Source organism: Epinephelus lanceolatus, chromosome 23 (assembly GCF_041903045.1).
Source record: "Epinephelus lanceolatus isolate andai-2023 chromosome 23, ASM4190304v1, whole genome shotgun sequence".
Classification (NCBI taxonomy): domain Eukaryota; kingdom Metazoa; phylum Chordata; class Actinopteri; order Perciformes; family Serranidae; genus Epinephelus; species Epinephelus lanceolatus.
Window position 1 is genome coordinate 15002139 of NC_135756.1, and position 27137 is coordinate 15029275.

Consider the following 27137-nt stretch of genomic DNA (forward strand, 5'->3'; position numbering starts at 1 on the left):
TGCGGTGTTATACTGCAGGCACCCCACCTTGCCTGAGATATACTCAGACAACAATAATATTTTTATATAATGGAACATTTGGCTCAATAATAAGGATGTCCTGACTTTAATATGATTAAATATGTAGCTGACACATTAAAAGATGTCACCTTCTTAATCTGACACATTTAATTTTTCACAAGCTACTTGATCCAAATACTGGAGGTACTTGTTCAAGTTCATATGCTTAAGTTATTTATATAACACGAATACAAGTTTAACTGGGATAGTGCAACTCCTGAAACTGACATGGATCAATCAGCTACAGAGACAACGTATCACTCAGTTGAATTCATTGGGACGACACAAATATTCACAGCTGTACGTACACCAACTTGCTGAAAGCAGAAAACCACAGAACAGATACGTTTAATCATTGCCTTTTTATCATTTCAAATGTTATCACTCGATTTAATTGTTCCCGGGGCGTTTTTGCTGCTGTCCCGCATGGAAGGGCGGGGAGGTTTGCTCTCATTGCCTCAGGCTTTCATTGTCTGCACATGGAAGGACAGAGAGGTGTGCTCTCTCTACCAAAGGCATGTGGAAGAGGCTTTCTGCGCAGGCTCGAGGAAAGGTAGAGAGGTCCCAGAACAGAGCCATACCGGCAGATATAATAGTGCAAATGGAAATAAAGTTTCCTTTGACTACAGTGGTCCTGACAGAATTGGCATTATTACAGGTTATTAGCCTCGTAGGTATGAGTTAGAAGCATCCTGTTCCAGCTAGGTACAGAGTGCTGTTATCAGCCCATGAAATACACATTATCAGTTATCATTCAGAGCAGTTTCACTCTCACTTTTGTTAGGTTTAGGCACCAATACCATGTTCATAGGTTTAGAAAAAGGAAAGGTTGGGATAAAATAAGTACATTCGTTATGTAACGTAACATAAGCCACAAACTTAAGTACATGAGTTAAAATAAATATGATGACTCTTGGTTTCATGAGGAACACAAACCCTGGTCTCTTGCGTGAAAATCCTGTGTTTGTTTGACCCATCCACCACCCCACCATAAGTACTACGGCCACTGGAGGTCACCTGCTAAGAATAAACACAGCCATTTAATGGGCTGATAACAGCATTCTGAACCTGCTAATAGCTGTAGCAGGACCTTCTAGCGAATATCTACGAGGCTGATAACAACCGATAACTCCCATTCAATCAAGTGATAACATTTAAAGCGGGCGCTGTACTCACAGAAATTATGTTGAGATTGATTAGAATTAATTCGTCCATCACTTTGTACTTTTACTTTGCAGTAATGAATTAGAGCACCATGTCCAAATGAAAAAGTGGGAAATTAGGAGTGAAAAAACGCTAATGCTCCCTCCAAATGGCGTCTAACTCCCCCCGTTCCCTGACGCCATGTGCTGCTGTGTGTATTTTATGAACAAGATTCTGAATTGTATGCATTTTTTCTCAAAACTTGTACTTTAAATGAGTCAGATGATACTGGTCACCGTCACCCGCTCCAAGTGATTGACTACTTTTCATTTCACTGCGCTTGTCTCAAGTGTGTGTGCATGCATTGCTCTGCACACCCCGCCCGTCTCTGTGTGTATAAGATATTTATCTTGTGAGCGCTGACTCGTGGTAATAATGAATATGATGCTGATTTAGACTTGCAGCAGGGTGTGTTTTGGTTGCAGAGTGGATGTTTGGTATTGTTTCATCTGTATGTTTATGTGTACATACGCTTGTCCTGTTTGTGTGTTGAGTGTTACTGCCGGATCAGAGGGGCTTATCTGAACATTTCAATATGTGCGTGTTCAACATGCATGTAGATGTGTTGCTGTGAGGTGTCAGGCTGAAAACGTGTTCTATAACCTGACTCAAAGGAGATGGCGTCGCCGCTCATCTATCCTGAAATCACCTGCTGCTCATACACCAGTGATACAGGCCCATGTCTGTTTTAATGCATATGCCCCTCAACCCATCTACATGCATTTAAATTATGGCCCCTCCCCTCGCTCAGTTTCGTTTCACGGTCCATGAACTGAGGTAAAAAATAAGATAACCCACTCAGCAACATTTTAGTGAAAAATCCATCCTCCACAGGGACGAGCTTGGAGGCTATCTTAAAGGTTACCCAGTGTATCACTGCCTGTTTACTCTCACTGGTGTGGGAGAGGACATCATTTTCTGTGATTCACATTCAGCATATGAAAGAAAATGTCGCAAATTGAGGGTGGTGAGAGCACTTACCACCTCTGCTAACCAATTAACTGAATGGAAATCCTGAAACCCCGATAATGACAGTACTCCAGCTTAAAGTGATTCACACATGATAAAGACGTGTATAATTTGGATTTAAAAGGTCAACCAGACGCCTCACAAGCTCTCTTTACCTGCTGTGCACTGCAGATTGAAGCAGATTGTTACTTCTTCCCTCTACTTGAACCAACAGGAGATTTACAGCTCACACTCTGCCCTCTGTGCTACCTCTGGAGCTGATGGGTAGGGCAGCTGAGGTCACCAGATTGGGTGGGCATTTGGCTCTTAGTTTAGTTTCCACAATGAGGCGTGCTGCGACACATTAGCGCTGGCTGACATGACGTGGACTGTGTGGGTGAAAGGGATGGTCGTTGGCCTCAAATTTTAAAACTGCAGTCATTGACATTTTTGCAGTGACTAGGTGGAAGGACAGAGGATGAAAATATGGGCTGATGGCCAAAAGCAGAAAGGTCAGGACAAAATGTGCAGCCAGCGTGTGGACAGACAGATGTCTCCGACTGCCAGGACTTTTGTCTCTCATTAGCACCCCCTGCTGTCCAGAGGGAGGTTATTTTGTCCATTTGTGGGAGCTGCAGGCGATTCAGACAGAGGGACACACAAGGAAGCACAAACACACTCATCCCAGGGCGTTATGCTCTTTTTCCTTGGCTCACACTCTCTCCTGCATACACAAACACTCACCACGCGCAGGGGACATTTTATCGCAGCACGGTCAGGCAGGAGTTGAGCTATTGATTGGCCGGCAGAATGGGACTATGGGTATTCTGGGACCCCTGAGATGATGGAGACTAATAAGATGGCAGACCATTAAAGATGGACGGAGACAGGAACAATGGAGGGGAAAGGGAGAGCATTAATACTACCTTGGCACATTGTGAGCTTGCAGGTGTGTGTGTGTGTGTGTGTGAGGGAAGGAGTGAGATGGCGAGAAATAGAAGGATGCTTATTGTAGGTCAATGAGGCTATATATTACACTGAGTTTGAAGTCTTTATTATCTGAAATCACATGAGCCGGTTGTATCCACAGCATTCATCTAAGCCGCCGGCAAATCAAAAGATCTGTATTCAGGCTGGGAACAAAGGAAAGCCATAATCAGAAAAGAACTTCAGCTCGTAATGATCACCTCATTCTTCTCTGAAAAATGGAAAACATTACCGAAAAAATGTACATTTATTGTTTTATTTTGTGCAGAGACTCCGCAAGCTCATAATGGTTATGACTGCATCGTAAGCCTTCCTGCATATTTCAGTGGATATTACGGCGGTGGCTGTGCTTTCAGGGACAAGTGAGTGGAAATGACCAAAACCATTGTTTAACATGGTGCAGTAAGAGATAAAAAGAATGATCAGAAATCCCACGCATTAGGCGTTTTTATTTTTTCAGCCCTACTGCCTCTGCAGAATATCAGAATCATTGTGCTGTATTTATGATTTTGTCATTACTTCCTGCAGCATATTGCAGTGGGTATGATGGCAGAAGCTGTGCCTCCAGGGGCAAGGCAGTCAGTTAAATGAGCAAAACCATTGTTTAATGTGGCGCAGTGTAAATGATCAGAATAACTGCATACGTTCGAAATCTTGTGTCTCGCGCTTCTTTAGTTCCTCCCTGCAGAAAATCTGAATCATAGTGCTATACTTACTTTAAAGTGTCATCCTGGTCTCACTCCTAATTCGTCAACTACCAATGTTTGGTCAGTGACCCCTGGCATCAGAAACCGTCGCACTGAGGCGCATTTTTTACGTTCTGAGCAACTGCCGTGGTATAAAGAGGGAGAAAGTCCTGCATAAGTGGGTTGGAGGGGAGATGGTTAGGTCAAACAAACCCGGACTTTAACCCAGGAGGATTCTTGGTTGGTTTTGAAAAGTAATGGCATGCATTTAACTGTACATGTCTCTGGCAGCACAGTGATGCTGTGGTTAGCATTGTCGCCTCACAGAAAGAGGGTTCCTGGTTTGAACTTGGGGTGGGGAGCCTTTCCGTGTGGAGTTTGCATGTTCTCCCTGTGTCAGCATGTGTTTTCTCCATGTACTCCGGCTTCCTCCCACAGTCCAAAGACATGCAGGTTAATTGGTGACTCTAAATTGTCCATAGGTGTGAATGTGAGTGTGAATGGCTGTCTGTCTCTATGTGTCAGCCCCGTGATAGTCTGGTGACCTGTCCAGGGTGCACCCTGCCTCTCACCCAATGTCAACTGGGATAGGCTCCAGCCCCCCCGCGACCCCTTATAGGATAAGCGGTTACAGAAATGAATGCATGTACATTTCTTGTGAAAATTGAAGTTTATTTTGAAACAACCCGGTCTCACCCCCAACTTGTCAAATACTCTCTGCGTCAGACATCAGCGCACAAAGGCCCCATTTAGCAACAGTATGAGACACACCATGTGGCAGCTGCTCCGGACAGCTGCTGTAGTATAACGAGCCAGAGAGTCCACATAGGGCAGGTGAATGGGTCAAACAAGCTCTGGACTTTAATCCAGGAGATGACTGTTGGTGTCCCGTGTAAAACCAAAAGTCAACTGAATTATTTAAATAACAATGTAGTGTGCTAGTATGTGTAGCATGCTACGCTAACAACATATGTAATGTGATATTACATCATGTTAGTGACAAATATATTTGTTTTAAGCCCAACCATGATGTTTTTTTCTGCTGCTCTTTAGTCCCTCCCCTCTCTGTGTCTATGACAAAAAATTCAGTGGAAATGAGTAACAGTTATTTTTTAACATTTATTTTCAATTTTTCAATTTTTCATCATTTTGTTGACCTGAAGTGACTCTCACATTCTCCAGTAGTGAAAATGTGTAGCCAAGCTGGCGTCAGTATTACACAACTTTGGGCTGAGAATATGTGGGAAATATAGTGTCCATAGCAGAAATATTTCCAACTTGTACTATTGGAATTACAAAAAGTATGAAATGTATTAGTTGAACAGCAAGACTCAGAGGAGACGGATGCTGAGATATCTTGACTTTAGCCCCTCACATAGTTTAAGCTCAATCCTACATTTCCCATGATGCAAATCGCCTTTTTTCCCCTTGGAGCCTCCTTGCAGGCTACAAACCAAAATCTTTTACATTCCACCAAACCCACTTTGGAACACAGACTTTCTGTTGTAAGTTTGTGGCCGAGATGACCCAAATGATAGTGACATCATTAGGCATTATTTCTTGAATTCGTGCAGAACAGAGACACTAAGCACAGGCCGAGCAGCACTCCTTGTGACTAGCAAACTCACTTTGCTGTGTAAAATTGGCAGACCGCCCCTTTAAAATTCTTATTATCATACATTACTATCAACAGTTTTGATTCTGCCTTTGAAAGCAATTTGTGTGTGTAGAAGAAGATCTAAGTAGCAGGCCCTGACATTTCTACAGAGGCTGAAACTTAAAAGACTGCTGATTCTGAGACACACACAAGAGATGCCGCAGCAAAGTCATCAAAATGTTGTGCTTTTATTAAATCTCCTCTGTAATAAAACCCTCCGCTTGCTTCACAATGCTGAGATAAGCTGCAGAACGGAGAGAGAAGAGGAGGAGAAGCTCTCAGATCTCAACATTTAACGCTCACCACTGTGCCACTGTTCTGCTAAAGAGAGGGCTGACGTGACACCGGGCAGGAATGCGGCACGGCGACACGTGAAGCCGGTGGTCTTCTGTATGTATGGAGTGTCTGTCTCATCCACATGCATCAAAAACAGCGAATGACATCTGTGATCGTGCAGTTGAGCATGAGCAGATTCGGTATCACTGTTCTGTGGTTAAATGTCTCGTACAAAGTGCGCCTTAGGGTGAAAATAAATTAGTCGGAGCATCACTTTAATTAGAAATTACTCGGAGCACTCACACTCTTTAAAAGCTCATTTCATTCATTCACAATGCTGCTGAGTGCTGATTTCAATTTTCAGTTGAATTTAGTCTACTCGGTCCCCAGAGGATGCGTTTAAAGAGGAATAAGCTAGAACAAAAACCAACAGCTGAATGGACGGACCCCTGAGGAGAGTGACACATGAGTGCTCCTCTGATTGGCTAAGAAACAAACCCTTGAAGCCAATAGGAGCATGACAACAGAGAAAAAAAAAACAGGGAAATAAAACACAAGGCGTGCTGATGGGGCTGCGAGTTTCACAACAATGGAGGACAAAAACAAATGCACACACACTCAGACACGCCTCACTTCTGACAGACAGTCTCTGGATGTTTCGCCGTATCTTCCTGCTGTGCCCTCTGTTCCCATGACAACAGAACAGCAAGCCGGCAAGGTCACTTTGTCCAGCTGAGGCAGCATGATAGCATGCAACAGAGACGGAGAGACAGAGGGAGATGAGGACAAATATTAAATTACAGGGTGAAGAGGTGGGGGGAATTTGGCGAACTGTGATTGAGGATACCACGTCTGAAATTTAATTTGCAGATCCACAGGTGAGACTAATGCCGGATGTCTGCAGGTGTGAGGACAAAAGCAGACGTGATCCTGCACTCCAAGTTCGGCCTGAACAGTGTGAACGTGTGTGTGTGTGTGTGTGTATGTGTGTGGCCACCGCACACTTCAAAGGCAAGTCCTGACTAAAAAAAGCTTCAGGCACACTTTCCCGACATGCCCCTGAACGTCCTCCAACAGAACGGATCAATCATTCCATCAGTTCCTCCGTCTGTCTCAATGCATCATGGTTCCTGTAGTCCTCCCCAACAGACAGGACCTCTATTTGTCTCGGTTGCTGCCCAAAGTGACAAAGCATTTCCAGCTGTGTCCTTATTCATCCCACGTCACCTTTCCATTTGGCAGACAGCATGACTCCACTAATTAGTGCAGTTTATTATTAATTCCAGTGATTAATTAGAGAAAAAGGTGTCCTGGCGAGATGACACAGCTGTCTACTGGTGCCACGAGCAGAGGTGAATTAATTTCCTGCAGAAACACCATCATTCTACACACTGTGATCTCCTCAAGGTCTCAGCTTCATCTTAAGCACTGGTGGCATTGATGTTTTCAAGGCCGTAGCCACGGAGTCAAAAAAAAAAAAAAAAAAAAATCAGAATTTGAAAACTAATTTCCTTTCAAATTCATTGATTTATCTTAGCAAGTACAGCTATATAGTCTCCTACAGGGATACGTAATACACGAAAGCTACTGATGTCTAGATAAATATACATGCGGCGCAACATAAATGACACTTTACTGAGAGTTCACATGAGCTATACCGTAATAAAGACATTAAAGTTAGTTGAATACACCCTTGCAGACTGTTCTCTCTTGTGCACTGTTTGTGTGTTTTCCTACAAAAACTGATGCAGCAAAATTCGTACATATCCCACGTAATCATGAGCGAGTAATTCCTGTATAACCCACGTATTTGGGTGGGTCTCAAAACACTGACTTTGGGGCAACCTCTAGTTCACTTGTTAGGGTGGGCCCCCCATGGAGTCTGAGCCCTCCGCCCGGATTCTCTCCTCTCTCCTCTATATTTCCTATCCATCTGAGCTGTCCTATCAATACAAGGAAAAAAACTGCCCCAAATTTTTTAAAAAAAAAAAAAAACAACAACAACAGGACTTTGTGAACTTTGAATCATTTTAAGGTACGTCGTCACCATGATTCTTTACCTTAACCTAACCACAGCAATTTTACATTAAGTATGAAACTTTATGTTAAGTCCATAACGTCATTTGTAGGGTGTAGGGTGAGTAGCTAATGTTATCATTGTTAGTGGCTGGGCAACTGTTTGGCTAATATACTGCAGGTAACTTAGCTATGATGATAGCTAACATTAGTGACAGATGATAGTTCAGCACTTACAAAACAGACCAAAATGTTTGTTTCCCCTCCAATTAATGACTTTTTACCATATTATCATTTTTCCACAATTACAGTTCCAGCACAAAATGACACAGGCCTACTGACGTCGCTAACGTTACTTGTCATATATGTCCTGGCTGAAGTGAAGTGGTATGGTGCTACATTAATAAGTTTCCCATAAACAACTAATGCAAACATCAACAGGTCTGAACGTTATGCAAATCTAGCAATTGGAATATGCGATTGGCTGTTTGCTCGCTAATGTGTGAAATGTATGGTAGCAAACGGTCTGATGGGAATTTAACATAATATTGCAAAAAGATAACCATTCATAAAATTATCATTTTCAAATCACTTTATAAAAATATCACAATCAATAGTAGTCTACATATCACTCATACTACATTTGAGTTCTACATTGTATTTGCGTAGCCCTCTAATGGGCTTCACTGGTTAGAGAGCTACGCAAATACTCATAGAACTGGAGTTACATCAAGGTAACTACTATTTGTAGTTCATATGTGCGTAGCCCTCTAACCAGTAGTGAAGCCATTAGAGGGCTAAGCACATAGTCAGAGAACTGGAGTTACATCCAGGTAGCTACTATTTGTATTTCATATGTGCGTAGCCCTCTAACCAATAGCGAAGCCCATTAGAGGGCTACGCACATACTCATAGAACTGGAGTTACATCCAGGTAACTACTACTTTTTCACCTTTTTAATGGGCTACTGTTAATTTAAAAATAATTAAATAGAGAGACAGTACAGTGTTTGACTTGATTTTACTCGGCAACGCCATTTGGACTAACCACAACTGCAGTACACTGTAATACTGGAACCTGTAGTAGTAATAAGCTTACTTGTGTCATGACTACATTTGCTAATGATTATTTGGGACAGTGGTGCATGGTTACCTGTACTTGCATATACTTTTTCTTACTTATTCATATGTTTTATCAGTATACTGGGAGGGAGACATTTTGAGTATATGTGAATACTGACCTTGGATGTTTTATTCATGTACATGATCAAGGACGTTTTTTGAGCAGCAGATAAAATCACAACACAAGCCTCCTAACTGAGATCTGGCAATGACCCAAATGTGTTGTCCTTCTTTTTACATTGCTGTAAAGTCATATGCTTCACCAGATGCAGTGTGTAATCCTGCCTTTCTCTACTTCAGCATTCTTTATAGCCTATCATAAAAGATAAGGTTGTAAATTTTAATTACACTGAGGGTTAAAAAGTGCAGATCGCCTCTAATTTATTCTGATCTGATGAGTCTTACCCACAAATCCTACTTTTAGATTTTGAAAGAGCAGTTTTACAATCCATCAGTAAACTTCATAAATTTAATTTGATTGTCTCGTGTTCATTAAGATTCTCTGAAAAGAAAGAAGGAGGTTCATGAACCTGATAACTAATTTCCTCTCTGACAAGGTAAATCATTGTGGCAGATTGCGTGAGCTAATTAGCATAGCATACCTCATTAAAGTGTTGGTGTGTGTGCGTATATGTGTGTGTGCAAGTCATTTGTCAGGAACGCAGCAGGAGGACTAATTTAAAAAGGCTTTTAGATGGTGAGCAAGATGTCGGTCTTTCTGTGCACACGGCGAGCTGGTGGGGAAAGCAGTCCGTTTGGCAGCTGAATCGCCGACAGGCTCGAGTATCATGCCAAAAATATGTGCTGTCACCTGCCAAAGGCTGGCCAGTCAGTTTATATTTAACTCTGTGACCAAAAGAGTGTTTACCATCCTGTCAGCTCCGTCATTGTGTGGATGACTCAGCCACGAAAGAAAACTCTCATTTATTTGAAAAATTTACTTAAATTAATTTTGTGAAGTATGTAAACACAGCATATTGTGTTTGTCTGTGTGTCAGTCTGTCTGCTAACAAGTTCAGCTAAGCTAAATTTAAACTGCAAGCAAGACGACTCAGCACAGTTGTTTTATGCAAATTGTGATATATTGCAGAACATATTGGCACTCACCTGAGACAGAAAAGGCTTTGATTAAAGAGATTGTTCTGCAAGACATTATTCTTTGTGTCTGAGATGCTATTCCAGAAATGTGCTGATGTTTGTTGTCATTGTTTTCACAATTTCACCATGTGGCACTAGCTTCTAACTCACACACACATACGCCAATTTATCTAAATCTAGCCAGATGCAGATTCTATGTAAGAGAAGCTGTTAAGATGTTGTCAGAATAGCTGTACAAGAGACAACATTTAAGGTCCATGGTGTAGGATTTAGCGGCATCTATATAACTATGGTTTTATTTGTTTAATCCCCTGAAACTAAGAATCATGTTTTTATATCAACTTGATGCTAATTTTCGCGTTGCATTACTTGTGTAAGATTGAACGCTAAAATATTTCACTTTATACATGTGTGAAATTTCTAAATCAAAGATTGAACTGCGGCTGATACGTGCTCAGCATTATGCGCCCCAGGGGGAGCTCAATGCTGATCGGCTAACATGGTGTGAATTGGTCGCTGAAGTTCCGAAGCTTGTGACTTAAAATCACACTACTCTCTTTGTTCGCGCCGCTTAATCCGCGTATTTCGTGACAGTCGCATCGCATTGTTCGCACCGTCTGGCCCAAACTTACTCACACCAACTTGAATGCTAGAATATTTTGTGTTGACTCGCTTCATACATGCGTGAAATTCCTGCATCAATAAATGAATGTCCGCCAGTACATCCTATGTGTCATACATCACTGGAGGATCTCAATGCTGATTGGCTATCGCAGCATGACTTGGTCACGCAAATAAGCGTATGACGCGAAATTGCACTACCCAAATTGTTCGCGCCACGTAATTTGTGTATTTCACGTCATTTGCATTGCATCCATCGCACTGCCTGGCAGATATTCGTGTCTAATCGAGGCTTTACATTGACTTTTCCTGTAATACACTCGCAGAAATTGTTTTAGTTGCACCTGGTGTGAACACAACATTAGCGTGAACCCCTCATATCTATACAGGGATCAGGACCTCTTCCATGAAGGCTGCAATGTTGTTCAAAGAAAGCCCAAAGCAGACAAATCAAACTGGCTTTAGAGAGGGCCTTTCACTTTGTTACGTTACCTGAAGGCCACCATGTTCTTGTAGACGCTTAAAAAGGGGTCAGGGAGCGGAGAGGTTTTCAGTTGGCTGCAATCTGCAACCTCACCACTAGATGACACTTATCCTACACACTGGCCCTTTCACAAAATACTGAATAAATAACTGCAACAGCAATTTAGACCCGTAGAGGTCACCGTTTGCCCCTACCTTAATTCATTTCTATTGGATAGTATTTTGACTTGTGATACAGATAAACTTCCCTTGCCCACAGAAGACAGAAGACAGCATATAACAATGCAGTTTTAAAATGTATCTTCAGCACTTATTGCATGCAAGTGGTGCAAAAGTTAAAATGGCTGCTTGTACATGGGGCAAACTAGCAGGTCTGCATCTTTCTTGGGTTCAGATCATTGAATCCACGCACTCAACTGAGTTTGAGTTGACCGATTTGTCTGTCAACGTGACCTGAAACAGCAGTTTCTTGGTTAAAATACTGCGCCACAGGTGACTTGATTAGCCAATCAGCACCACAGGCAGGACGAACGACGTTATCAAGTTGTTGTCAAGCAGTGTGCGAAAAACAACAATAACAATAGTGAACACTGTTGACAAGATAGACGCTGCTATTGGCTGCTCTAAGTCAATGTCTTCTCAATATCCACCAACATCGTAGTTTGTTTTTATTTCGCTCTGCTTTTAAAACCCTGGCAAGACCATAAAACTGCTTTATCCAGTGTCCTAACTGGTTCAAATCACCTGGTCTGCCCATCCTGGAGAGGAAGAGACCTCCACTGAGCACACATCAGCAGGCCCTGGGCCAGCAGTTCATCCCTGACACACTGATTCGTAACATGAAACCACTCCATTCAATGTTTCCACCAGTCCAAATTATCTCTATTTGTTCTGGAGAGGAAGAGACCTCTGCCACTAAACCGGGTCCGGGCAAAAACCTCCTGAGCAATGAAGACTGAAGGAACTCCAATGATGTTTTTATCATAACGTATGCATCAAGATGTGAGAATTTCCACAAAGGCAACATGTATCAGACAAAGGCTGTAAGACCTGAGATTTAAAGCATCAGTGTGGACTTAAACTGATGTTAGATTCAGGCAGATATGTGGGTGTCTAGTAATTACAGAGTGGACACAATGTCAGACTGAAAATAGAAAGAGAGTTAAACAACTTCGCCCAGATTAACATCAGCAGGTCCAAACTGCTGCTGCTGTTACTTTTCTCACTAAAAGGATCTTTGCAAATGACTTGTTTCTTTATGACTACACACCTCACAGGGCGAGTTGGTGAACTGCTGTCTGATGAGCTCGTCACCAACTTGCAGAGATTCTTTATTTTCTCTCATCCGTTGTGTTTACTCCCCCCTGTCACAGCGTCCACCAGCTCACAGTACTCATTCTGTTGTCTGCTGTGTTTTCCCTGCCTGCCACCAACTCTCTTTTAGGTTCAAGCCATTATACCCTTTGCATTTTGTTCGGCAATGTAATTTCATTAATTAAAAAAAATGGCTGACAAGGGAACATAAAGCTGTCCCATCTAACAAGCTTGCTGACAGTTAGTTAAATGACTAAATAAAATTAAAGTGAATGAGCAACACAGCTAATAAGCTACAATGGCATGGACTCTGTGGTTCTCGATCCCCTCAAAGGTCAGCGCTGTCAAGACGGCTTGCTATTGGTCATTGACTTTTACCCCACAGGCGAATCTACTAATTGCAGCAATTCTATGGACATAAATTGAAACAGCCAATTTTAAATGCTGGTGTGATCATGCCTTAAAGGTGGCACAGGTTGGACTGGAAGTTGGTGTCGAAGTAGAACTGCAGGTCTGATGATACAGATATGCAGCAGTGTGTGCTTTGTTTTATTTTCAGACAGGATTAAATTTGGGCACAGTAAGTAATTAAGAACACCATCTTGACCAGCACCCTTGTTCAAACTTATCTCAAATATAGCTTGACATTTTGTTGGAAATATAGACCTTTTTGCTGTTAGTAAACAGTATGACATTTTTGGTGGGCGGGGCTTAGCTGGAGGCAAAACAGTTCGCCACAGACATTAGCTAACACGAGCTACCAAGTTCTCTTGGCTTGTTTTAGACAATAGAGGAAGATTATACAAGTGATACATTCAGAAATACTCATTCCGAGTGCCAGAGCGTACTCTGGCACAAATTCGACCGTGCGTAAATTTGTTTGTTTTGCTCTCGAAGCTAACGTTAGCAAATGCGCTAAAAAGTTAGCGTTACACAGAAATTCAATATTCCTCTTAATACCTCCCCAGTTTCTGATTAGGTGGACATGATAACACTTAAAACACATAACGTTATTCATCCCTACAACAGGAATAACCTAATATGAAGTGCTGGTGTCGCCTCCGTCCGGTTCTTTGGTCTTATCGCATTTAACCGTAACTGTCTTCGTTTTTGTTGACGGGCAGTGGCGGCTGTTATGTGATAAAATTTAAGTTTTGTGCTATGACTCCTTCTATTCTGGCTCCCAATAACACAACAAGACGACATTTTAAGACTCCTATGTAGCCTACAGCCCTGTGGTGGAGGGTCGTGTTTTGCCTCCAGCTAACAAACTGACGTCTTTGTGATGTAAAGGGTCTATAGAATGTAGCCTTTTTTCTGTATTACACTATTTATACTATACTGATTTGCATTTACCCAAGGGCATAGGTTTTGTTTCAACACATGGGGGGAGTGGACACATATGAAGCAGGGGTTTGGGGATACTCTGCTAGAAAAGTTTGAGCATCAGATACTTATTTCCTGCATTTTGTCAAAATAAATCTACTCTGCAAATGGGGCCCATGTTATAAATATTTAGAGGGACGTGTCCCCTGCATCCTACCCGAAATCCCAACCTATGCATTTACCTGTAGACTATTTACAAAATAATTGCTCTATTTGAAAAGTAGCATCACCAGTACCTTATATATTCGGTCCATATGGCAGTAGTGTGCCCTTTGTCCGGGGCACTTGTGTTGTCCCGTGCTCTACCAGAGCCAGACATTACACCAGGGACCTTGTAAGTTTTAAGTGACAACTCTAACCATCCTTAGCCAACAATTTATTGGCCTCTTTACCGGACAAGAGAGCTGAGAAAGCAGCTGCACTGTCACTGATTTGCTGGAAGATGCTCCCTCTCACACTGTTTAAACTGACACTTGCACTTGTTTACTGTACACATCAGTTTTTGTTGACAGAACAACACTGCAGTTATCGCCATTTGCAAAAACAACTATGTTTCTGGAGTGGGAGATCATAGGCGACAGTGTCGCTGTAACACTTGAGAAATTACTTGGATGTGATCCCGAGCACTTGAGTAAACTTCACACAGTGGCATCAAACTGTGAACATAAATTTGTGTTACGGAAGTGTTATCGAGAGCAAGCAGATTCTGTTCCTTGCAGTGTTTTCCTCCTTGTATACCCAGTTTGGTACTTGGAAACTCTGGCAGTCAGTTTCAAAGATTTCATGAATGAGTGTGTATGAATAAGCATTTGTATGTTAATCCTAAGGACCTAATCACAATGTTTGTCTACAATAACTTCCAGGTAGAAAACCCTTGCATCACCTACATGTAATGAAACAGCACTGAGCAAACGCTGCCTTAACTTAGTTTTGTGTTGTTGTTTTCTTCAGCATCAGTTTAAGTGGATGCCATTTTCAGAATATTTTCACCACTTCACCTTGCTGTCAGACAGCAATTTCCGACAGGAAAATTGAAGCCGTTATTCTAAAGCTATCGAACTCCATTAACAAAAACAGCCATTTTACTCAGCAGTATGTAGGAGCACTGGTCTACCTCTGCCTTACTTGGTTTAACTCTTTGAAACCTGGAGTGACATCACTTTTCTTGTGCTGCTTTCAGAAACCTTTCACCAGTATTTAAACCTATGAACTCCGAGCAAATTGGTGCGATTTCTTTTAGAAACATGGGAAAATAATAGATTTTGATTTTTTGTAAAACTAGGGAAGAAAGAAAAAAACAATTTACTATTATTATTATTTATAGTTATTATTAATATTTCAAAATTACGTTACATAATTGTTGTAATTTTTAAGCACTCTTTCAAGGTCATTTCCATGTTTTTAACTTTGTCTGTATTTTTTTTTCTAATTTTATTGTTTTTAAAGTTCTCTTCTTAATAATTTCTTGCTAATTTATTGGGTAATTTCTTCTTTCTTCTCAAAGAAATCATGCAAATTTGTTCAAGTTTCAAACGATTAAAGTGTAAGGTGAAGAGGTGGAAATATGTAGCATACACTCATACTGATATAGATTTTGTTTTTAGATTGGTAAAATATGTTTACATTCTCAACTGACCACCAACATCCTTAGGTGTTATTTGGTTGAATTTAGATTGCGATGCTGAGTGACCAAAATTCAATGTCGGGACAATGTTGAATGTCAATTTGACGTAGAATACAGATGATGTTGATGTTTTGTTGGTTTCAAGTTGCCCAACCCAACATCTGCAAAACATGATAATATTAACATCTACAAAACCCAAAATTCTAACGTCATTGGACATTTAAGATATCGTTAACTTGAATTTCATTCCAACCTAAATTTAACGTCTGTCCAATGTGAAAGATATTGACGTCCAGTGCCAGCTGGGTTAGCTTCCATGCCAATAAATTTGGTTTATCAAAGACGTTAGCAAAGCAACACAGTGCAAAAATAAGCATAGCAGAAACGTCAGACAGGTGTGTCCACCATGTTTAACTATATATCTCAAAAGGTAACAGTTAGGACATAAAATGACAACAGAAATAAACAAGTTTGCTGATTTCGCATATATCCACAGTTCAAATCAATTGCCAGTTGTCTAACCAGAAGTGACTGTTGTTAGCGGGACGTTACGGTGAGTGGATCTATGATTAAAATACTCAGTTCAACTATTGTACTCTTGTTGACCCTAAAGATTGGAGGGGCTTTGTTTTATTCAAAAAGCCGACTCTTGTAAACACACAAAAACACACAGCAGCAATTTAAACAGTAACAATCGTACCTGCAGCTTGTCCACCAGGCATCTTCCTGAGTGTCATTATTTATAGCTCTTCTGCTGTGCCATTCTCCATGCTAGAATATTCTAATAATGCTTCCCTTCCATTTATTAGGTTTCTGGGGCCCTGTGTGTTGACCACAGCAGTTCTCAGTTTTGCTGCAGAGCAGAAAGTTAAACCTAAGTTCCCCTATGGAACTGTAAAAGTAACAACAAACTCCTGCGTGCAGTTTTAGCACACTGCAGCAGAAGATGGCTCACACTGCTAATTGAAAGGCTGCGGCCATCCCGCCCAATCAGCCCCCTCCATGAGTGATTATAGATCTGACTTGGTGACCCTGATTCAAATCCCCTGTCGTCCCTAAAACCTCAAGTGCCTCCTTAAAGCCTGGCAAGAGTGACCAGACTGTCAGGGTGAGTTTCCAAAACTCCGTAGGGTCCTCATTATATGTGACAGTGGGATTCTCAATTCTCTCTTCAGTTCACAACTCTCTACTTTCTGCTCATTTAAATGATCCCACATACACCAAGTGATTACCTGCTTGTTTTCGGCTTCCTAACTGATCAGGTAAAGCTCCCCAGGTGGAGACAGATACAAACCAAGAGCAAGTATGGCTTCAAATTAGCACAATGAGTTCTTGTAGAGGCTCATGCTGGTGCCCTTTTCTGAGCTGACCCCTCTGACTCAGAGGCTTGAATGTCTCTCAGTAGAAAGAGCGGCGCAAATGAAATATCAATGATTGCACTTTGTCTGTCAGGTTCAGTGTGTGCAATAAGATTTCATTACATCCTGAAGTGGAGGCAGTGCACAAAGAGGCAATGAGTCGTCCTTTTTATGTTAATCAGACCTCGTTTGGTGGCGAGCGGATCCCCTCAATCATACAGGACAACTGAATTCACTCACTTTTATTTTTATATTTTGTAGATTTAGCAGGGTTTATGTTATCTGGGCCTGACTGCAGCAGTTTGCGTCAAAAATCCCACTCCCTTTTCTCTGAGTTTTAACTCCATAAAATATAAAAACACACAATACACACATTTTTAAATTCAGCACATTATTTTCTGTCATGAATATAACATTACAATACCAGATGTTCGTATTAAACATGGCCAATGTCAAATAATGAGGTAAATGTATGTCAGACCATTCTGGATTCTCTACTTTTTTCTACTTTGGCAACAAGCTGACGTCAGCTCACGAAAGATTTATTTAATATTCATCTGCTCCAGGCACACTACTGAGTGCTTACATTACATAGCCTGCACTGCTACATGTAGCTGCATGCTAACGTTAGGGAATCATGTCATCTTGGTTGCTGACGTTAATTTCTCTCATATTTCGGATCATATTCCTGTTGAAACAAGAATATTGGTGATTTTAACAGGAGGAAGTAGCACTAAACTGTGTTACAGTCATTTCATAGCTGCAAGTACACTGCTACATGTAGCTACATGCTAACGTCAGGGAAACCTGTAATCTTGGTTGCTAATGTTGTTATATCTCTCTGATTTCGGATCATGTTCCTGCTAGAGCATGTGGAATTGTGTTCCGAAGCTTTTGTTGGGAATTTACCCAGGAGGAAGTGCCGCTATACTCCATTACGCAACACTGCTACATGTAGCTACATGCTAACGTCAGTGAGACCTGTAATCTTGGTTGCTAATGAGGTTAATTTCTCCATTATTTCAGATAATACTCCTGCTGAAACATGTCTGTGTTCAGAAGATTATAGTGGTTATTTTAATGGAAAAAAGTGCCGCTGTACTCGGTTGAAGTCAAGTCTGGGACTGCAAGTACACTGCTACATGTAGCTACATGCTAACGTTGGGGAAACCTGTAATCTTGGTTGCTGCTTTCTTACCAATTTCAGTTCATATTCCTGCTGAAACATTTCTTGTAGAAAGTGTCGCTATACTCTGTTATAGTCATTACCATGGCTGCGATGTCGGTGGAAAGACAGGCACTTTAAGTGAGTGTTTCAGACAGAGGGTGAGCCAGGTGTTTTAGCACAAACTCCTTCAGTTTTTTAACCATTAAAGCATGTAGACATGTTCCAGCAGAAACCCAAAATATAAGTATGAACCTGGAAAATGAACATAATAGGTTGTCTTCCTTCAAATAATCCAGTGATGGAGTGATAGTTATCTGTACATCCACTGGTGCAGTGCAAACAGTTACTGCTAATAGCTAATTCAGCATACCTTTAACCATGCCAATTTGCTCAAGTTTTAGACCACAGCGCAACTCAATGAATCTATGGCAGTTGACAACGTTCTGCCTCCTGTTTTTATCCCCCTAGCCTTTACAGAAACTGTAGATCCACAAGTGAGAGAAAATTAGAGCATTATTATTCACAAAATACAAGTAGGCTGCTGCAAATTAATGTCTGACAATATATGACAAATTACTATTTTATGTTTTGTTTTTTTTGCCTCTATAAGGCTTAGAACTTCCAGTCAATATGGTATCTATATTCCTGAAACAAAGACATTCTCCCCAATGCATTCATATACAGATAGATAAATAAATAAATAAATAACAAGCAAACAAAACAAAACAAAATGAGGATTCAGAGGGTTTAAGTGATGTGAGTCTTTGGCCAGTCTTTCATTAGGGATCTCCCTGCTGATCTGGTGTTGTGCACAGTGTCATGTGTTTTCCTGGAGTATGTAAATTATCTAACATACGCTGTGTGTATCTTCGTGACACACTGGCACACACACACATGTACATTAACACACACACACACACACAGATAGACAGGGAGCTATGTTCTGATCACTGCCAAGCCAAAGCATGCAACATGATAAGAACTTTTTTTTTTTTTTTTCACATGAACACAGATGCATTACATGTGTCAACAAGAAGGCTCACCAGTTTCCAACATGGGAAAGACCCTACAGTACACACATCAATGCATTATGGTTGTTTTTTTGGTTGTTTTTTTACATTGCATAGTTACACTTTTTGTTACATGGTAATATTCATACATGACTCTTTCAAACTTAACGTGACCACAGTGGAGAGACAAGCCCGAATGAAGTGAACATGAGTGACGATGGATGCAATGAGGTGTGGGTGCCATGTGGAGTTATGTCGCTGTGATGTGATGTGGTGATGCCACGTGAGTAAATGACCAACAAATCACTGACAACAATGCGGAAATACAGAAATCAACAGAATACAGCTTTCGAAAAAGAGATAAGACGCAACAATAACAACAACAAAAAAAAAAGACAAAACCACAAGCTGCTTTCTGTCTCGGCCCCAGAGAGTCCTGCTTTGAAGTGGTTTGCTTCAGAGATTGGTGAGGGGGTTGTTTTCAGGATATGAAGGGGGTGTGAAGTTAGCAAGGACCCTTCTGTTGTGCACTTTGTTTGTCCCTTTTGCTAATGGTCCCTAAGCACAAAGCAATCCCAAAACACAACAGCACCAAACGACTTCGATCTAGCAAAGTTCATGCTGCTGAACTTTATCGATTCTTGTCTTTTTATTTTCTACCTTTCCAATTTCCCCTCCAGCTTTGATTTTATGAAAGTCACTCCTGTTCAGTTTTAACAACTGCCTCTGGAATTTTTATGTACTGAATGGAGGCATGAAGTGACAACAGATACTTAGGTTTTGAGTCAGTCAGTGTCTGACAATTTATCGGAAACACCTTAATAGAGCTCCTTCTGCTGTTTAAAGGTTCTGTATGTAACTTTCAGAAAATCCTTGTTATTTGTAATACCCCTATCTGAGGCCATTACGTGAACTCAGTCAGCATTCTGTTGCTAGCGCTCTGGTACACGTACAGTAGCTGTGAATAAACACCTTGGCATCCACCAGGACATTGACAAACACAAGACCATGATATCATGTTGACAGAAGGCTGGAAAATAAATTTAAATCATTTTTACAATAACATTCCTATCTTCAGTGTTTCTGTATTTCATTTTCTATTTTGCCAAGTTAGCTAGCTAGCAATTTGTCCACGTTAGCAAGCAAGCTAACGTTAGCTGACAATAGCCAGCTAAACCCACAATATTACAATATATTTCACATATCAGTGCTTCCTCTAACGTTAAAATTTCTTGTCAGCGCTGGAAGGGAACTGAAATCAGTTCATCTTAGCTCCTGGTGTGTCTAGCATTCCACCCTTTTGTTTCCCTGTGTCCTTTTCTTGTTTTTTTTGGCCTCATCCCTATTGGATTCGTTTGCCTCCACTGATAGACCGTCTGTGTACCGGACCTACCTTTTGACCAGTAAAGACTGTTATTTCATTCGACTTGTTTTCAGAGTCATGCGTTTGAGTCCACTCTCACCTGGCTCACTGCTTGTTACAGCAAACCATAGATGTACAATAATTCCCATACTGAATGCCAAGATGACGCCTATTCATTCCAATGAAACTGCTCACCTGGCGCATATGCGACAAAACGTTTCTAGCCTCTGGGTATACTTTCGTGGTATGCGGCCCACTAAATATACGCAGTAGTGTTTCTCTTGCTGGCCCAACTCACGACTTCTTGCTCAGCTCATAAACTTTACATTCTGCTGACATCACATTATTTTAAATTGCTTTTTTTTAGGTTGAAGAAAGTTTTACAAATAAAAAAACCACCACGGATCAAAAATTTAAAATAAAAAGAGTCATAATTGACCGTGTTTGCAATTCAAGGTGTCCTGTCAACAGTTTTACAGACGTCTCTTTTACAATGGTGCACTATGGAGAAAATGCTTCTGCGGGCCAGGTGGGATTTTTTACCAATACCCTGAGAAGTCACTGGGTAGAATTAGACGCAAGGCTAAAACGCTTTCCTGGGGGCCTGGTGCAAACCCCAGTCCTGGGTGTCACAGCAGCCTGGTGGTCAGTGGCAACAGCAAAGTTTACTGATCCAGCGGTCAAGAGGGCAGTCCGGGATCAGACCCCTGGCACTGTGGCTGAATTCAAGTTGCTACAGAGTGCCCTGCAAAGGTCCTTCTTCACTGGGCCACCATTGTAAAATTACATAACAGAAATAGCATGTGCTGACTCTTGTGTTGTGGTGGGTACCAGTCGTTTGTTGACGTTAGCGGACTCCATTTCTTAGCTAACGGAGCTGAAGAGAGGCAAGGCACTTCCGAACACACATGACGCCACATACTTTGGATTTTACAGTAAAAATCTTGCCTGATCCCTTCACATTGTGTCAGTCCACATGGTAGAGGCAACGGAAAAAATCAGGGACAGTCTCAGTTTTTAAGTTATGTTCCAAGCTCTTCACCCATCTGCAATAAAAACTGATTAATACTGGTAAAGATACATACAGAACCTTTTAAAGTGGCAAACAAAGCCAATAATAAGAGTTCACTTGTCTCCCTTCCCTCCTACACTTCTCTGTCCTTCAGTCTATCTGTGTGCTTGATTTAATACATCACAGTCCTCTGAAGTGTTTAAAGTGTGATTCTGCCTGTGCATGTTGGACTGCAGCCTTCTGCTACTTATTATTTCCGGCACTGTGGGGGCTATGATTCGCCATCAATATGCATTTGCTTATCTGCTATTTTCTGCCAAGCTCATACAAAGCAGCAAAACAGTCCTGTGAAACTGGCAGTTCACAAAAAACAAACCATTTTCGGGCGGATGGTTTAATTGCTACTGATGCCTTGGCCAGATGAATGCCTTAATTTTCGGCGAAACTCTGGTGGGAGAGTGCACTTCGTTAAATAAAAGCAGCAGGCAAACAATTTTTTTTGTGCTGTCAATTCTGCTTGAAAGGGGCGAGATAATACCTTGTCAAAGGCAACTATTATTTCTTTTTGTACTTGCTTATCTAATTCTATATTTTCCAGTCGGCCCATTCAACACTAAATATTAATTATCATACCCCTCAAAGTTGTCGTACAAAGGTAGAGGTGTTACAGCAGCCAATTATTAGCTGGTCTGTTTTTCCTATTCCCCAGGACGGAGCTTTTAAATTGTCTGACTTCAATAACTTTGATTGAAATACAAAAGACTTTTTGGATATGCAAGTGTTGGGTTTCCAGCTGGAAGCATCAGCTCTATCACTGTCATGTGCCAATCTGACATAAAAAGATAACAGCATTATCGTCCGGCTTTCCTTACTAAACTCAATGTAATACTTTTCAAATTATTCAATTATCAGACAGACTGCTTCACCAAGGACTTGTCCAGGAAATGGGATCTTGATTTGTTTGAGTTGGATTTTACTACTGTGTGGGTTTATCTCAGTCGTCTGACAAATATTGACAAATAACAAATCCTCAATGTCTCTAGATTTGCTCAGGAAAAAAATCTTGCAGCCTCAACAAGACCCAAAACCCAAGCTGATGTGACTGACTCATTGTGATCACGGAGGGGCAGAATTTCAGATAGTTTCTGGAAGAATCTGAAGCCTTTACAACCACTTCAACTTAGAAAACACTGCTGGGGTAGTTGTGTTGCCTAAAGTAGCTACTGCAGCACCGCTACTAACAGGATGCATGATACGTGGCTGCAATTAAAATTTACAGAAAATAAAACTTAAAATTATTCAAAGTAAATAAAGAAGTAAAAAACAAAAATATTTGTGCAGATGTTTCAAGGATGCAGTCGTCTTACCTGGGGACACAGGCAGTAGAGGTCTCCCCCTCGGGGGCCTCTGGGGCGGGGCAGCAGAACTGGTGAAGCACTGTTTGGTTGCTGTGTGAAGAAGAGGAGAAACAGGAATTAATATAAAAGATCAAAATGGATGTCACACTAAAAGTTTAATTCTTTCTTGTGGTTTTCAGCCTGGTTTCACCTCCAGAGCCTGAAAATATTCCACTTCAGAAGAGTTTAGTGTCTGCCTGAGAAGCACCGGACTTTCCACCAACTCCAATGTAAACCCATCTGGGTCATTATTATGCGCTCAAAGCAACAGACATAGTTTGTGAAGAATGTGAAAGTGGGTGAAAGTTAGGGTGAATAGGTGGGGAGGTGAATAGGTCCAACAAACACCCAACTTTAACCCAGGTGAGCAGTGTTTGACACCATCAAACAACATTGGTTGCTGTGTTTGTGCCACTCAAACCCAGATGTCTTTTCCTAACTGTAACCAAGGAGTTCTGATGCCTTAACTTTACCGATGACCCCTTGCATGAGTTGCTTCATGTGAACAACATAAACCACAGTCTCTTCCTAATCATAGCCAAGTAGTTTTGTTGCCTAAATAGGACTTGGACCCAGGAAAGTGGTGGTTGAGACCAACGACCAAGTGGCGTTTGTGCCACTCAAAGCAGAGTGTTTTTTTTTTTTTTTATCAAAATCCACAATCTTTTCCTGACCATAGCCAAGTGGTTTTGTTGCCTTAACCTAACTGCTGACCCCTTCTTACCGCCATATTTGTGCCACTCAAACCCAAGTGTTTTCTAACGACACACGGCCACCTCTCTGGCTTCGTTTGTGCCACTCAAAGCTGAGAGATTTTTGAGCAACACCCGCAATCTTTTCCTAATCATAACCAAGTACTTCCGTTGCCTAAACTGGACTTCGACCCAGGAAAATGGTGTTTGAGACCAACAAACAAGTGGCGTTTGTGCCACTCAAAGCCAAGCGAAATCCACAATCTTTTCCTGACTATAACCAAGTAGTTTGTTGCCTAAACCGCCGACCCCTTCTCAACACCATCTTTGTGCCAATTAAAGCCAAGTCATTTTTAGTGACACACAAACGTTTGTCCAGGGTTCCTGGTCGGCATGAACCTGGGAGGGTCAGGTTTGATGTCTGCCTCCTCTTTGTAGGTGTGAGCCTCCTTTTTCCAGGCGGTGAAGTGGTGGGGGGAGGGGCTGCTGGGCCTGACTGAGGTGTTCAAGCTCACTTTCCGTTAAAACCTCAACCTGCCTGCTGCTCTGCATTTGGGTCCATCCTGAGCTGATCCCTGACAATTTTAGATCCCGTCATTCCTCACCTGCCCACCAGTTGTCCTCAGTGTATTTCTCCTTCTAGCTCATCACCTTAGCAGTCTCCTCCCTGCACACCTGCTTCACATTAGTCATCAGCCCAGTATATTTAAACTCCACAGTCAGCATTGTGTATTCTGCCTCATGGCTGCAGCAGCCTGTTTGACCCATTGTTTGTCTTCTGACTCTTTCTGGCTCAGGTCTTCCGGTTTTATCAGCCTTCTTGTGTGATCTCCCAGAGACAGATTATTTACTAATTGTTCACCCTTACAACTGCAGCCTGCAAAATGTGTGTCTTTTCTACTCAATGGTCGTTTTTGCTTAAGACGGTTCCAACTAAGTGAAACGATGTGGAAGTATCTAAGGGTGTTTTCACATATAGTCCTTTTAAAACAAACCGAACTCAGTCCTCTGAAAGTGTAACAAAAAGTGGACCAACAGAGAAGGGACTCAGTTCTCTTTCTGGTCAATTTCAGCTCTGATGGGACCTCAGTCCTCTTGCTGTTCACACTATAGCCTATAATATATATTGACATAGTTTTATTTTTACTTTGGCATGGCACTGCAGTGCAGTTATGAAGCCCCTCTCTTTCAAATAAACTTTGGAGGTAATCCTTAGTGTTTCTGTGCTGTAGACTGTTGCCATTTGATGTATTCTACATTCTACACATAGAGACCTGCAGTATCTTCCGTGGACCAAACTACTCCTCGTCCTGCGTCCTTGCAAGCATTACAGGCCAATGTGGTTTTGTCTGTTTTTTCAAGCATCCCATTGCAACAGCATGCGATCTAGAGGGCTAAATGCAATAGCAAAGAGCAAAGCGAACCGCACTGCGGACTTGAAGCGAACTGTACTCAGACCACCTCCGTAAGATGGTCTGAGTACGGGTTGCTTCAGAAGGGTCCAAATTCTGTGTTCACATATGCACAAAAAATGCTGAGTCACCACTCTGAGTCCAATTAGAGGGCTGAAAAGGACCAAGTGTGAAAACACCCTGAGTGACAGTCACGATAATAGCTGCTTTAATACTCTAAATGCTATGGAAAGGTGATTCAGTGCTTCCTTTTTATGAGCCAATTTCAGATTATTGATGTCTGGCAACCTAGCTACTAATTAGTTACAGTTCATATTTACAGTAATGTGACGAGCTGTTTCATTCCCTGCACTAAAATGCACCTGAATGTAGAAATTACTTTTAAAACTTTATGTATTTACAATAAACTTGTTTTGTTTCTGTGTGCTGATTTCTAAAACTAGGACTAGAGGCTCTGCAGTGTGAAAGTCTAACATTCTTATGAGTAAATCACACCAACAATTAGAGTGAAACCAGCTTTATATGGCAAATTTATAGGTGTTGATGTTGCTAATAATGAAATCTCACACATTAATAACATCCTCATGAACAGGTGAAATTCACCTGGCTCACAACAAAAAAAAAAGTAAGATAAGGATACAAAAAGGACCTTGCAATAGGCCCATTGTGTTTTAATGGGAGCCAGTAAATGTAAAAATAACTTTGTTTATTCACAAGAAAACTCCACAGGTCACCTTTTAACTAGATAATATCAATGTGAAGCGCGATGCGTTTGAGTTTCTCAGTTTGTGACAGATGGAATTCGGGGGACTAAATGAATGAAAGATGCAGATGAAGTGAAAGGCCACATTTAATGTGCATTGTTCTGCTTTTGATGTGTTTGTCTGTGTTCAGTTGATCTGAAAGATGATATAACGAGAGAGACAGAGACGGAGAGTTCGAGAGTTTGAGTGTTTCATCACCATGGTGACAGACAGACACAAAGAGACGGCGCTTCATGGTTTCAGCACCACAGAGAAAGACACAGACTGAATGTGTCAGCACCATGGACAGACACAGAGATGTTGAAGAAAAAAGGCTGGCTTGTGGAAAGTTTTCTTAACCTTGATGCAGTGAAACAAAGTCCAAACAAAGATTTGCGTCCAATTTTTCCACAGCAAAAGGGCTTCCAATTATTTTAATGGTAAACTGATTAATGGTTTTAGCTATTAAATGTTAGATTATAAAGAAATAGATGATCAGTTTACGAATATATGTGACATTGAAAAGCAGTAAATCCTTATCTGAGTCGCTGGAACCAGAGAATGTTTGGCATTTCTGCTTGATGAATAACTGCAAGGTGTACCTAATAAAGTGGCCAGTGAGTGTATATAAAATCATAGTACCTTTACAGGAGAAGCCCAAAATTACTCAGTTGGAGACTTAATACAAAAATTGGCCAACAAACAAAACCAAGTGATGCCTCTTTCCACTAATAGACAAGCTCAGCAAAGGTCAAGGAATACTGCAGTTACCTCCATAATCTGGCCCATGTGCTGCAGTTGGCTCCCGGGGACAGACGGCCTAGGAGCCAGGCAGGTTGCTGATGGATTTACAGAGTGGAGGATGTGTTGAAGTGTTGAGTGTTGGAGGGTAAAACTACAAAGGTCAGACTTTTGGCTCATGGCCAGAGAGTGGCAAACTAATGATTATAAGGACTGTGCATCCTCCACCTCAAAAGTGCAGCTGCAAGCTATCAGTAGATACACTGTGTCATCCCTGACGTAGTGTTTTTTCTTCACACTTGCGATAGTAGGCAGAGGTGTAGAGAAAAAAAAAGGGCTGCTAATAGTCGGGAAAACCCTGCTGTTTATTCTAGCATCATGTTGGCTAAAGTGATGGTGGGTCAATGTTGGTGGCATGCAACAGGCAGTATAGACCCTTTAGTCTATAGTTTGTAAACAGTATGATGTTTATTGGTGGGCGGGGCTTAGCTGGAGGCAAAACAATTCTCCATCGACATCAGCCAGCTCTAGCTAGCAAGTTCTGCTAGCTTGTTTTAGACAGTGGAGGAAGATGATGTGAGTGGTGCATTCAGAAAATACTCATTCCGAGGTACAAGCCGGACAATTCGTAAATTCGTAACACTGTTGGAATGTACCATTCGGTTATCCACAGCACTGCACTCTCTGAGATCGCCTCCGTCCAGTCAGTTTGTCTTATCATATTAAATCCTAGTTGTCTTTGTTTTTGTTGAAAGGCAATG

The 27137-nt window shown here is 41.4% G+C and overlaps 1 protein-coding gene across 3 annotated transcripts in view; it reads right to left on the reverse strand.

The window, feature by feature from the left end:
• Window positions 1-27137, reverse strand: part of iqsec3a (IQ motif and Sec7 domain ArfGEF 3a) — a 178823-nt gene that overhangs the window by 119347 nt on the left and 32339 nt on the right. For all 3 annotated transcript variants that reach the window (XM_033614824.2, XM_033614822.2, XM_033614825.2), the window contains exon 2: window positions 22759-22839. In XM_033614824.2, the coding sequence (XP_033470715.2) occupies window positions 22759-22839 (81 nt within the window). The remainder of the gene's footprint in view (window positions 1-22758; window positions 22840-27137) is intronic.